The sequence below is a fragment of the Syngnathoides biaculeatus genome, chromosome 23, assembly GCF_019802595.1.
Source record: "Syngnathoides biaculeatus isolate LvHL_M chromosome 23, ASM1980259v1, whole genome shotgun sequence".
NCBI lineage: Eukaryota > Metazoa > Chordata > Actinopteri > Syngnathiformes > Syngnathidae > Syngnathoides > Syngnathoides biaculeatus.
The window spans coordinates 5249307-5261869 of record NC_084662.1 but is presented as its reverse complement, the minus strand read 5'-3'; the positions used below and the strand labels follow the sequence as shown (position 1 = coordinate 5261869).

General features: G+C 43.7%; 3 protein-coding genes across 8 annotated transcripts in view; 2 read left to right on the top strand and 1 right to left on the bottom strand.

Annotated features, from left to right (window-relative positions):
• Nucleotides 1-12563, bottom strand: part of LOC133496245 (adhesion G protein-coupled receptor F5-like) — a 60718-nt gene that overhangs the window by 14880 nt on the left and 33275 nt on the right. For all 3 annotated transcript variants that reach the window (XM_061811578.1, XM_061811579.1, XM_061811580.1), the window contains 11 exons: nt 4068-4238; nt 3940-3987; nt 3496-3609; nt 3053-3163; nt 1652-1758; nt 1513-1571; nt 1298-1437; nt 1005-1220; nt 724-927; nt 500-652; nt 238-416 (listed from right to left, as the gene is read on the bottom strand). In XM_061811578.1, coding sequence (XP_061667562.1) covers nt 238-416; nt 500-652; nt 724-927; nt 1005-1220; nt 1298-1437; nt 1513-1571; nt 1652-1758; nt 3053-3163; nt 3496-3609; nt 3940-3987; nt 4068-4238 — 1502 coding nt within the window. The remainder of the gene's footprint in view (nt 1-237; nt 417-499; nt 653-723; nt 928-1004; nt 1221-1297; nt 1438-1512; nt 1572-1651; nt 1759-3052; nt 3164-3495; nt 3610-3939; nt 3988-4067; nt 4239-12563) is intronic.
• Nucleotides 5468-8283, top strand: LOC133496247 (adventurous-gliding motility protein Z-like). Of its 2 annotated transcripts, none has more exons than XM_061811584.1 (4): nt 5468-5595; nt 5675-5704; nt 5844-5921; nt 6883-8283. In XM_061811584.1, exons 1-4 carry the CDS (start codon nt 5541-5543, stop codon nt 8214-8216), a joined length of 1497 nt encoding a protein of 498 aa, XP_061667568.1. In that variant the 5' UTR covers nt 5468-5540; the 3' UTR covers nt 8217-8283. The 2 variants fall into 2 exon arrangements, with proteins under 2 accessions (XP_061667568.1, XP_061667567.1); XM_061811583.1 differs by having other exon boundaries at nt 5526-5595; nt 5675-5716.
• Nucleotides 10545-12192, top strand: LOC133496248 (uncharacterized). 3 transcript variants are annotated; one of them, XM_061811587.1, is made up of 3 exons: nt 10545-10654; nt 10737-10872; nt 11518-12192. In XM_061811587.1, exons 2-3 carry the CDS (start codon nt 10827-10829, stop codon nt 12171-12173), a joined length of 702 nt encoding a protein of 233 aa, XP_061667571.1. In that variant the 5' UTR covers nt 10545-10654; nt 10737-10826; the 3' UTR covers nt 12174-12192. The 3 variants fall into 3 exon arrangements, with proteins under 3 accessions (XP_061667571.1, XP_061667570.1, XP_061667569.1); XM_061811586.1 differs by having other exon boundaries at nt 10573-10872; XM_061811585.1 differs by lacking the exons at nt 10545-10654; nt 10737-10872 and adding an exon at nt 10879-11153.

The window sequence follows — 12563 nt, the reverse complement described above, 5'->3', positions numbered from 1 at the left end:
CACATCTTATTTCAATTAGCCATTGGCGAGGTGACGAATCAGCAGTAGGAACCTTGCTCTTGGGATTTGCGGGGTGATGTGTACAAGTCCTACTGAAAGGACTCTACAGGGAACATGTCCCTGGGTGCTCTCAGTGGAGAGACGAGGAAGTCTTGAATTTATGTTTGGACCGTTCACTCTTTTACTCATCCACTGGTATGAAGAGGGAAAGACCGTATGTTGAATTTGATCACCTACCTCAGAATCAATGAGCAATTCCTTGATTTCAGTCACAATGCAATTGTCTTCAAAAAGACTCCATTCCCCTGTATCCCTGCATTTTGCCATCCTGTTCCCCTCTTGACCAGGATCACACGCTATGGTTGCGATGTCACCTGGTCGTCCGTTCCCATACAGCGAATTACGACATATGGCATCTTTAGGGAAAAATAAAGTTACACAAAATATGGTAAGAATATTTCATTAAAAGGGAAAGTAGTGCTTTAAATGTTTCTCTTACTGTCAGTAAAAATGATCATTCTTGTTGTTTCTTCAAATACTTCTGCTTCATTTAGTACTCTACATGTGAAACTCAATTCTCGGGGAGAATCTCCACAGCCACTCAAACTGTATCCGTGCAAAATGCAGTTGCTTTCTCCATCACTACTTGTGTCTGTGAACATTTTAAAATATTGCTCAGAAGAATGCCATGGTGGGGTGGTGAACTTCTCATTTCTGGGTTACCTGAGTTTAAAGTACTTGTGCCCAGAAACCACTGGATATCATAGTTTGACTGCACACAACATTGAAGTGGATGCGTCTCTCCATCTGCACACTGAACATTGACTTTACCCGGTACTCGCACATTTGGAGCTACTTTGATTTCTTTTGCAGTTCCCATTTGCACAAAAGTCAAAGCACTAAACCTCATATTACATTCATAAATACCTGTTAAAAGAAAAAGTGGTTGTGTAATTATTCGGCTTTATTGTAATTCAATCATCAACAAATATTAGTTTGCTTACCAGCATCGGCCTGAATCACGTTATTAATTATTAGATTAGACATTGTAGACGTTAAAACTATTTGAATTCGTCCACCAGTTTTGATTTCCCGTCCATTAAATTTCCATTTGGCTTCAGCGATCCTTCCCAGATTAATGCCGTCAGAAGCAGGGCCACATGTCAATGTCATTAACCTTCCAGTATATGTCACAGCCGGAAATCTGATTTCATTTGGACCTTAGGAAAACATATATGGAACGATTGATAGTTGGATAAAGTTGCCAAAACAAACAAAAAGAAAATGTGAAACTTACTATTGTAACGGGCAGTAACAGGGCCAAGGACAGGAGCAATGTCCTGCAATGCTTCAGGGAGTCCTTGATTCACCTGAATCAGTTTCTCACTGTCAACTTCTGATGTTTCAACAACATACTCTGCAATCACACTTCCTGGACTGTAAGAAGAAGCAGAAGCAACCAATGAGACCTTTTTTTAAACAAATGTCTGACTGTATTTGTACCATGTTTACCTGAAACTCTTCACAAAAACATGAACGAACCCTCCTAGGTCTTCATATTGGTCATGTAACTGTGAGTGAGCATCAACATTAGGACTTGGAAAAGTGAAAATATATGTACAAAAGATATGTTCCTACTCCTAGGACCTACCACACCAATGATTTGAGACTCAAAGGTCATGTAATCAGAGCTTGTTGGATCGCTCAATTGTGCAGTGTACTCTTTATCGAAGCTGATGGACATTTCTAATTGGAATACTGTTGAGAGAGAGAAAAAAGATAAAACACAAAAGAGTAGACACATGGATATAAAGATAATTATAATTATCCCAAATCTGTCACCAGTCGGTCTTTTGAAGCGAAGGTTGATTTTGCCCATTTCTTTTCCATGTTCAACCCTTACTGACTTTTATGACTGTCTATCTTGCAGAGGCATAGAGTGGGGGGACTTTCAGAGCCTGCTCTGTTGGCCAAAGGTTTTTCAAAAGCACTGACCTGAATTTACAACTTACATAAAATTGTATCAATATGTGTCCAACGGTCTCTATTAATTTTATAGTGTGTCTTTTTCCAGAGCTGCCTCCAATCATTTAAGGGTTAATTTTTGGAATCTAATCAGATTTCATCTTACTGTATTTGTGTCTTATCATATGATTGCGATCTTCCCAGGGCCTTCAGACTCAAGATTGCTGGCCGATGACAAATACACACAACAAAAATGTGTGTTTCTTCATTTTAGTTCACATTTCAGAATTAATTGGATTCAATAAAGAGCACCACAGAGCAGGCCCCCCATAACATCAGAATTTTTCTCTTTTCTTTTTGGTCTGAAGCTACTTGTGAGGACTTGCACTACATAACATTACATGAAGCTTTCTCATTTGTTAATGAGGTGGGAGAGGGGGGTCTGCTCCCAAATGCACAATCTGCAACTGCTATCACGGTAACTTTTAAGTGTTGTGGGAGGGAACGCACTGCTGCTTAAAGCTCCACAACTGTTCCATAGATTCCAGTACATTCCTTGACGGCCGGTCACATTTCAATGGCGCCCGTCATGTTTCTCACGTTCTAATCAAGGTCTGATTAATTTTTCACGGTACAGTAGACTGGTGATTTTTGGAACAGGTTTGTGGCCAAGGTAGATTCAAATGATACTTGCCTGCTGGGGCTGGCTTTATACCCACTCCAGAATTGGCACCAGAGCACATCTTATGTTGAAGAGGTCAGATGCTTCCACTCAATAAATGCTTGATCATATTTACTTTTCAATAATAATTTCTCTTGCCAAATAATCCAAAAGCATCCATTTTTTTTTGTCAAAAGAAATGTATGAATTATACTGTATACTATAGCTGTTATTTAAGGACTGATCTTCAAGGTTGTAGTCGTCGTGGTGGTCGTGGAGGTTTTTGTGGTGGTAGCCTACATGGTAGTTCTGGTCATTTACTTTGGTGATTTGTTTCGTCAACACGATTGATGGAAATGACTCAGGTTAAACATCAGTTTGTTATGAGTTGAAAATTAAAATAATCAATTATAATTTTTACTACACCTGTTTTTTCAGGAGTTGTTGTCACTGGTCCAGAAACAGTTGTACTGGTGGTGTTGGTGGTGGACGTTTTAGTCGTGGAAGTCGTAGTTTCTTTTGAAACCGGAGTGTTTACTGTGGGGATTTGGTAAGTCATTATATTGTCTCAGCTTAAACATAGTACCAATTGAAACGGTTCACTATTATTTGTTATTGCTGCGTTGTTAATGTGATATACTTGAATTTACCTGTTGTTGGTGAAGCTGTTGTAGAAGATATTCAATATTTAGTCGGAAGTATTGAAAAAAAGTTAATCAACTTGGGAAAGTGAGACATTTAAAAACAGCCTTTAAACACAGGAACTGCCCACTACACAAACTTTTGGGTAAAGGATCACTTTTGCATGTAACAGCAATTTCTTTGTGATTAATATCAGTTTACAACACAATGTACAAATAGGTTCTTACTTGTCAATCTTGTTGTTGGGAGTGTTTCAGCTGTCGTAGTATTTGCTAGAGTTGGTGGCGTTGTTGATAGAGCTGTCGTGGTATTTGTTACAGACGTTGTTGATAGGGTTGTGTCTGAAAAAAAAAGATTAAGCATTATTATAATCTCCGAGTGAAGCAATGTAATATATATAATTTTGGGGTTATGTTGGTAATGTACAGTATAAACAAATACAGCATAAATCAAAACATAACTTCCTGTCTCACGCTGGAGGATATTTTTCCCATAGAGCTGCAGGAATATTTGCTTAACATTGTATAATTTGGGGTTATGTTGGTTATGTATCAACAATAATTAAATACAACAAGATAAATCCAAACATAACCTCCTGTCGCATGCTGGAGGATTTTTTTCCCCCATGGAGCTGCTTCACATTGATTGTTAAAAATTTTTGTCTTACTTACATGTTGTAGGGAAGGTAGTTGTTGTTGTGCTGGGACAAAAAGTATCATCTCCCCCCCCCAAAAAAAACAGACATTATAAATACACCTTGATAACCAAAATGGATATTCAATAATTCAACATTGCTTACTGAGTTTCTCAGCTGATTGGCAATACTGTCCACCAGGAAGAATGGCATTGATACATCCACATGTGTTGTTTGTAATGTTGTCACATGATCCATGTAGGAAACATTGGTCACATGACCAACGATACAGACCCTCACATGTGCACTGGAAACCATCACTGCTTGGGCTGCAAACTACGATTAAAAGAAAAAAAATGATGAGGGTTTTCTTTCTCGGTAGTAAGTAAGTTTCTTTCAGCTTGTCCGATTAGGGGTCGCCACAGTGTGCCATCTCAGATGAATGCTCATATTTATTTGGCAAAGTTTTTGCGCTGAATGCCCTTCCTGACACAATCCCTCTTGAGGAGTAGAGGCTCACGAACCCTGGTTTACCAAACCAATGTTCTAACCACTGAGGTATTCTATCCTCGATCTCCATCAATATTTTCTTCCTTTTATCATTCAATTACTTAGAATGCAGAATGGATATTGGCTATTCAGCACAATTTAAATAAATTTCAATACAATTACAATAGTCAACTAAAACTACAACATATAAAGCAGAAGTAAAGTTTACTAAAAATGCTTCATATTGTGTCATAATGTCCCTTTAATTGCTGTGCATGTAATTAACCATTTCATCATTGTCACAGGCAGCATAGTGATTGACTGGTTAGCACATTCCCATCACAGTTCTGAAGTCCCGTGTTCAAATTCAGCCTCTCTGTGTAATGTTTGAATGATCTCCCTGTGGCTTTGTGTGTTTTGCCTGGGTACTCCAGTTTACGATTACATTACAAACACGTGGGACGAGGTGCGTAAATATGTGTGCGTGTATATATATACACCCATCCATTTTCTTAGCCGCTGATCCTCACGAGGGTCGCAGGAGTGCTGGAGCCAATCCCACCTGTCATCAGGCAGGAGGCAGAGTACTCCCTGAAGTGGTTGCAAGCCAATCGCAGGGCACATGCAGACACACAACTTCACTCACAATTACAACCACAGCGAGGGGTAATTTAGTCTTTTAGTTAGCAATTTGATTCCCCAATCAATGCGTGTTTTTGGGATGAGGGAGGAAACTGGATTTCCCACAGAAAATCCACGCAGTCACAGGAAGATCATGCAAACTGTTTTGTTCATGTAGGCTGGGATTGGAGCCCAGGTCCTCAGAACTGTGAGGCCAACGCTCTACAGCTGTGCCACCGTGCCACCCAGAATCCACTTCTCAAATAAAAAAAAAAGAAAGAAAGAAAAAAACTATTTTTTGTCCCATATATATATAGTTTGTGTTGGATATATTTATATAAGGAGTTCAATGTGTGATGAAATCCGTATCATTTGGGTATGGATTTGGGTATTATTTTATTTTATTTTTTTTAATGTTGGCTCACGATGGCTAGTATTCATTAGAGGCAATGGGCACCAGCTGTGGTCGCTTGTCGTCTGCTATAAAAGCTCCTTGAGGCAGGCCCTTACACAACTGTCGCTGAAGGGATGGCTGCTTTTTGGCTCTTGGTTGTTTTGGTGCATGCTGTCTTACAGGATAAAGGTTTTCAGCATTTTTTTGACCCATAGATGTGTTGGAAAAAGAATGCATCTCCACATACTAAAATATGTTTGTGTTGCAGGTCTTTGTTTTCCACCTGGGGTAAAACAAGGTATGTCCACAAGTGGGTGAAATATTCCATCTAGCCATTTTCTGTTTTGCCTCTCATCGCTCAGGTTGTGGGTGTGCTGTAGCCTCTCCTAATTATCTGTGGTTGAAACCTCTTTATGATCTTGTTTTATTTGCTACAGATGTGCTTGACAAAGAAATTTTACCTGAGTTAATGAAACTTCGTCAGTCTTGGGAGTCTTTTCTGAAGCAACATAAAGGTGAGAAATTGGTATTTTGTTTTATTTTTAAACTGGTGGCACAGCTGAAAAAGCGACAACCCAGGTTCAATCCCGGACCCACCTGCGTGGATTTTCTCCAGGCAACCCGGTTTCCTCCCACAAACATGCGACATTAATTGAACACTCTAAATTGCTCCAAGGTGTGATTGTGAGTGGCTGGTTGTCTCTATGTTCCCTGCATTGGCAATCACTTCAGGGTGTACCCCACATCCTGCTTGTTGACAGCTGGGAGAGGCTTCACCACTTGTGCCCCTTGTGAGGATAAGCGGCTAAGAAAATGAATTAATGAATGTTTTAAACTTTACAGCCTTTAATTGAGCCACACTACCTGTGTGTGAGGGAAATGAGAGCCATTGCTTTTGTACTTCTTAGGAAGGGTAGAAAAGATTCTGGGAGAATAGATCAGAAATGTATGTTTTATTCCAAAAATTTATCAGAGCTAATAAGTGTATATAGAGAAATAATGCCCATCTCTTGTACCGTCCCACACCATTTTTAACATGCAATGATGGTTTCCCTTTTTATAGTGTTGAAGACAACTTCATGTCAATTATTGAACAGTCTATGCTCATGGAATCTTTTTTTGATTTTAACAAAACAAACAGATTTGACACGCATGATTTTTCTGTGCTTGACCGTGCCGATGTGCAGGTGTCAAATGTAAGTGACTGCCACAGTACCTGTGTGAGGGGAAATGAGAGCCATGGCTTCTGCGCAATTTAGGAAGGGAACGAAAGACTGTGGGAGACTAGATCAGAAATGTTTTTATAATTCTAAAATTTAACTGAGCTAAGTATATAGAAGAGAGAAAAATCCCATCTCAAACTACTTTTAACATGCAGTTTTTAGAAAAAATTAAATTCTCACCATATTAGGACTAGAATTCTGCTTTGTGTGGCGACTAAGCATTTTTTTTTCCTCCTTTCACCACTTTGTCAAGGTGGTGAAGAACAAATGCAACATGACGAAGCGAGCTACAACCAAAAAAGTGACTCAAGGGACAATGTGAGTAACGAAGCCTTGAGCCATAACATGAACACCAAGGGCCAACTGGATGACTCATTGAGCCGCAACGTGAGCACCAAGGGCCAACTCGACGACTCCTTAAACCAAGACTACCAGAGCCGCAACGTGAGCACCAAGGGCCAACTCGACGACTCATTAAACCAAGACTACCAGAGCCGCAACGTGAGCACCAAGGGCCAACTCGACGACTCAGTGAGCCGCAACGTGAGCACCAAGGGCCAACTCGACGACTCAGTGAGCCGCAACGTGAGCACCAAGGGCCAACTCGACGACTCAGTGAGCCGCAACGTGAGCACCAAGGGCCAACTCGACGACTCAGTGAGCCGCAACGTGAGCACCAAGGGCCAACTCGACGACTCAGTGAGCCGCAACGTGAGCACCAAGGGCCAACTCGACGACTCAGTGAGCCGCAACGTGAGCACCAAGGGCCAACTCGACGACTCAGTGAGCCGCAACGTGAGCACCAAGGGCCAACTCGACGACTCAGTGAGCCGCAACGTGAGCACCAAGGGCCAACTCGACGACTCAGTGAGCCGCAACGTGAGCACCAAGGGCCAACTCGACGACTCAGTGAGCCGCAACGTGAGCACCAAGGGCCAACTCGACGACTCAGTGAGCCGCAACGTGAGCACCAAGGGCCAACTCGACGACTCAGTGAGCCGCAACGTGAGCACCAAGGGCCAACTCGACGACTCAGTGAGCCGCAACGTGAGCACCAAGGGCCAACTCGACGACTCAGTGAGCCGCAACGTGAGCACCAAGGGCCAACTCGACGACTCAGTGAGCCGCAACGTGAGCACCAAGGGCCAACTCGACGACTCAGTGAGCCGCAACGTGAGCACCAAGGGCCAACTCGACGACTCAGTGAGCCGCAACGTGAGCACCAAGGGCCAACTCGACGACTCAGTGAGCCGCAACGTGAGCACCAAGGGCCAACTCGACGACTCAGTGAGCCGCAACGTGAGCACCAAGGGCCAACTCGACGACTCAGTGAGCCGCAACGTGAGCACCAAGGGCCAACTCGACGACTCAGTGAGCTACGGTCACCAGAGTGACCTGTCTGACATGAGCACCAAGGGCCAACTCGACGACTCAGTGAGCTACGGTCACCAGAGTGACCTGTCTGACATGAGCACCAAGGGCCAACTCGACGACTCAGTGAGCTACGGTCACCAGAGTGACCTGTCTGACATGAGCACCGACTCCCAGAATGACAGTTTAGGTGATGAGTTTGCTGTCAATATTTGAAGTAGTTGTATTGGAGGTATTAATCATGTAACATCTCTTTGAAAATTAAAACTTTTCTTTCAATAAACTGATTATAGTGACTTGTGCTCAAAACCACTAGCCTACCGGTCCATAGGAATGTTGTGGAATTTTGAGTATATGCACTAAAATGTTTCTGTCATGAAAAGTTGACAAACATCTTGGGTATACCTGCACAGTTCCCCCATTCCCTTCATTTTAATGAAGCAATTTGGGAACATTAAAGGGCTTCACACTTGTGTACTGCTCAAGTACGGTTTTTTTTTTTTTTTTTTTTTTTTTTTTTTCCTTCTCTGTTCTGGTCTTTAGCTTGATTTAGGCCCATCAATTCCAGCACGTAATGCTTGCTTCGAGCTGTCCTGCATGAACGCCTTCTCTTCTAAGTACTTTTGTTCTGGAAAATTTACTAATCACTTCCACATTTTTCACAAATCATTTTGCAATTTAAGATGCAGAAATTGGATTTTTTTTTTTTTTTTTTTTGAAAAATTGTCTAGATTCATTTCTGTTATGTCTACAGAAGCCCATAGACAACATTCTGTGTTCCTTGGATTGGTCAAAATCAGGGGTTGGGGCAGGTGGGTTGTCTTGAAAAATGGCTGGGATAGAACAAGTTAACAGAACAAGGATGCAATTGAATGATTGTGGAAAAGAATTCAGTGAACAAATCTTTTTAAAGGACTGATTTGAATGACTGGCACAGTGGCACAGCTGTAGTGTTGGCCTCAGTTCTGCAGACTGGGGTTCAAATTTTGGCCAACCTGGGTGGAGTTTGCATGTTTTCTTCATACCTGTGTAGGTTTTCACTGAGCAATCTAGTTACCTCCCCCAACCCCAAAACATGTATTCTTTAGAGACTAAATTTCCCTTAACTGTGATTGGAATTGTGAATGAAGTTAAGTCTCCAGATGACCTGCAATTGGTTGGCAACCAGTTCAGGGTATTTCCTCTGTCCTGCCCATTGATAGCTCAGATAGGCTCCAGCACTCCTGTGACCCTCGTGAGGACAAGTGGCTCAGAAAATGGATGGATGATTTGAATGGATCAATACACCCAAAATAACTGCAGTGCCCATAGACATGATGCTTCCTTCAAGCTGTGCCACATGAACCTCTCTTCCAAAAAAATTTGTCCTGCAAAAGAATTCACTAAAATAACTTTAACCACATTTTTCACTCAATTCTAAAATTAAAATCTTTAACTGCATAAAGATGACATGAAATCAAAAGGTTTTTTTTATTTGAAAAATGAATGTCTAGTCTTTTGTTTCTGTCATGTCTATATAGTCCATAGACAACATTGTGTTCCTTGAAGGATCGGTCAAAATTTGGGTGGGGGGGTTGTCTTTTGAAAAATGGCTGGGATAGAACGAGTTAACAGAACGAGGACGCATTTCAATGAGTGGAAAAGAACAATTCAGTGTACAAATCTTTTTAAAGAACTGATTTGAATGACAAGCATGGTGGCACAGCTGTAGAGCGGTGGACTCACAGTTCTGAGGACAGAGGTTCAAATCTCGGTCCACCTGTGTGGAGTTTGCATGTTTCCATCGTGCCAGTGTGGGTTTTCACTGAGCAATCTAGTTACCTCCCTTGTCCCCAAAACATGTATTCATCAGAGACAAAATTTCTCCTAGCTGTGATTGTAATTGTGAGTGATGTTTTATCTCCATGCGCCCTGCAATTGGTTGGCAACCAGTTCAGTGACGACAAGTGGCTAACAAAATGGATGGATGATTTGAATGAATCAATTCACTCAAAATAACTGCAGTGCCCATCAAAGTAACTTTTCCAAAGCAAGTCCGGAACACATAGGGGAAACCTCAGGCCGACGGCTCACATATTAGTCCACCGTGGAGTAATATTCACAATTATATCTGTGTGTGGATGTGTGGAAAGGACCTTGTTGCCAATGCTCAAGGTGTACGAAACAACGTGATGCCAGCACGTCGACCACATCCTCACCCCGCAGGAAAAACTAAGCGGCTTGAAATTTTGGATTCAAAACATCAAATCTCACCAAAAGGCACCTGATTTGCATGTATGCTATACATCACAATGCATTCTAAACTATAAACATGACTCACAAAAATACGTGCTTTTGTAATTTTCATAAATTTAGAATCCAATTCTGAAAATTATTTTTTATTTCAATGAATATTCTTCGTGTTGGATATATTCATATGATGGCCAGGAGCTAAGCATCTATTAAATCTGGACTATTTGGGGTCATTTTTTAAATTTTATTTTAATATTGGCTCACAATGGCTCGCGCTCATTAGAGTCAATGGCCACCAGCTGTGGTCTGTTGTCATCTGCTATAAAAGCTGCTTGAGTCAAGCCCCTTCACAACTGACACTGAAGTGATTGCTGCTTTTTGGATTGTGGTTGTTTTGGTGCATGCAGTCTTACAGGATAAAGGTCTTCAGGATTTTTTTTTTTTGACTCACGTATGCGTTACAAAAAGAATGCATCTCTACATGCTAAAATATGTTTGTTGCAGGTCGTTGTTTTCCACCTGGGGTAAAACAAGATATGTCCACAAATGTGGAAAATGATTCCATCAAGCTAGTTTCAAATTTTACCAGAGTTAATGGAAATTTGTCGGTCTTGGGAGTCTTTTCTGAAGCAACATAAAGGTGAGGAAAATTGGGGTATTAGTTTTAAACTGGTGGCATAGCTGTAAAGCATTGGCCTCACAGTTCTGAGGTCTTGGGTTCAATCCCAGACCCGCCTGTGTGCAGTTTCCTACCGCATCCCAAAAACATGCAACATTTGGAAACTTCAAATTATTCGTAGGTGTGATCATGAGTGTGGGTGTTTCTCTATATGCCCTGTGATTGGCGGGCAACCAGTTCAGAATGTACACTGCCCGTTGACAGCTGGGAGAGGCTCCAGCACTCTCGTGACCCTTGTGAGGGTAAGCGGCAAAGAAAATGGATGGATATTTTTGTGTGGAAATGAGAGCCATGGGTTTTTCACCTTTTTAGGAAGGGTACAAAAGATTGTGGAAGAAAAGATAAATGTGTCGGGGGGGAGGAATCCCATCTTTTGCACTTGCCATTTTTAACATGCAATGATGGATTCCCATGTTGAAGACCACTTTATGTCAATTGAACTTTTTATGCTTTTTTTTTTTTATTAAAACTAATTTTTCAGGCATGATCACAATGTATGCTTTGAACATTTATGCAGTTTGTATGTGAGTAGAAATTCAATGTGCTCCATATTAGTTGGAGTTCAGCTTTGTGTGGCGACTAATCATTTTTCTCCTTTTTGTCAAGGTGGTGAAGAACAAACGCAACATGACGAAGCGAGCTACAACCAAAAAAGTGACAATGTGAGAAATGAAGTCTTAAGCCATAACGTGAGCACCAAGGGCCAACTGGATGACTCCTTCAGCCAAGACGACCAGAGCCACAATGTGAGCACCAAGGGCCAACTGGATGACTCCTTCAGCCAAGACGACCAGAGCCACAACGTGAGCACCAAGGGCCGACTGGACGACGCCTCGAGCCTCGGCGTGAGCGCCAAGGGCCGACTGGACGACGCCTCGAGCCTCGGCGTGAGCGCCAAGGGCCGACTGGACGACGCCTCGAGCCTCGGCGTGAGCGCCAAGGGCCGACTGGACGACGCCTCGAGCCTCGGCGTGAGCGCCAAGGGCCGACTGGACGACGCCTCGAGCCTCGGCGTGAGCGCCAAGGGCCGACTGGACGACGCCTCGAGCCTCGGCGTGAGCGCCAAGGGCCGACTGGACGACGCCTCGAGCCTCGGCGTGAGCGCCAAGGGCCGACTGGACGACGCCTCGAGCCTCGGCGTGAGCGCCAAGGGCCGACTGGACGACGCCTCGAGCCTCGGCGTGAGCGCCAAGGGCCGACTGGACGACGCCTCGAGCCTCGGCGTGAGCGCCAAGGGCCGACTGGACGACGCCTCGGCGTGAGCGCCAAGGGCCGACTGGACGACGCCTCGAGCCTCGGCGTGAGCGCCAAGGGCCGACTGGACGACGCCTCGAGCCTCGGCGTGAGCGCCAAGGGCCGACTGGACGACGCCTCGAGCCTCGGCGTGAGCGCCAAGGGCCGACTGGACGACGCCTCGGCGTGAGCGCCAAGGGCCGACTGGACGACGCCTCGGCGTGAGCGCCAAGGGCCGACTGGACGACGCCTCGGCGTGAGCGCCAAGGGCCGACTGGACGACGCCTCGGCGTGAGCGCCAAGGGCCGACTGGACGACGCCTCGGCGTGAGCGCCAAGGGCCGACTGGACGACGCCTCGGGCGTGAGCGCCAAGGGCCGACTGGACGACTCGGGCCTTAGCGCCAAGGGCCGACTGGAC

Coding starts and splice junctions, on each gene's coding strand:
- LOC133496247 (XM_061811583.1), top strand. CDS start 5,541: ATGGCTGCTTTTTGGCTCTTGGTTGTTTTGGTGCATGCTGTCTTACAG. Junction 5,596..5,674: donor TGCTGTCTTACAGGATAAAG/GTTTTCAGCATT, acceptor TTTGTGTTGCAG/GTCTTTGTTTTCCACCTGGG. Junction 5,922..6,882: donor TTTTCTGAAGCAACATAAAG/GTGAGAAATTGG, acceptor CACTTTGTCAAG/GTGGTGAAGAACAAATGCAA.
- LOC133496248 (XM_061811585.1), top strand. CDS start 11,063: ATGCCCTGTGATTGGCGGGCAACCAGTTCAGAATGTACACTGCCCGTT. Junction 11,154..11,517: donor CTCTCGTGACCCTTGTGAGG/GTAAGCGGCAAA, acceptor CTTTTTGTCAAG/GTGGTGAAGAACAAACGCAA.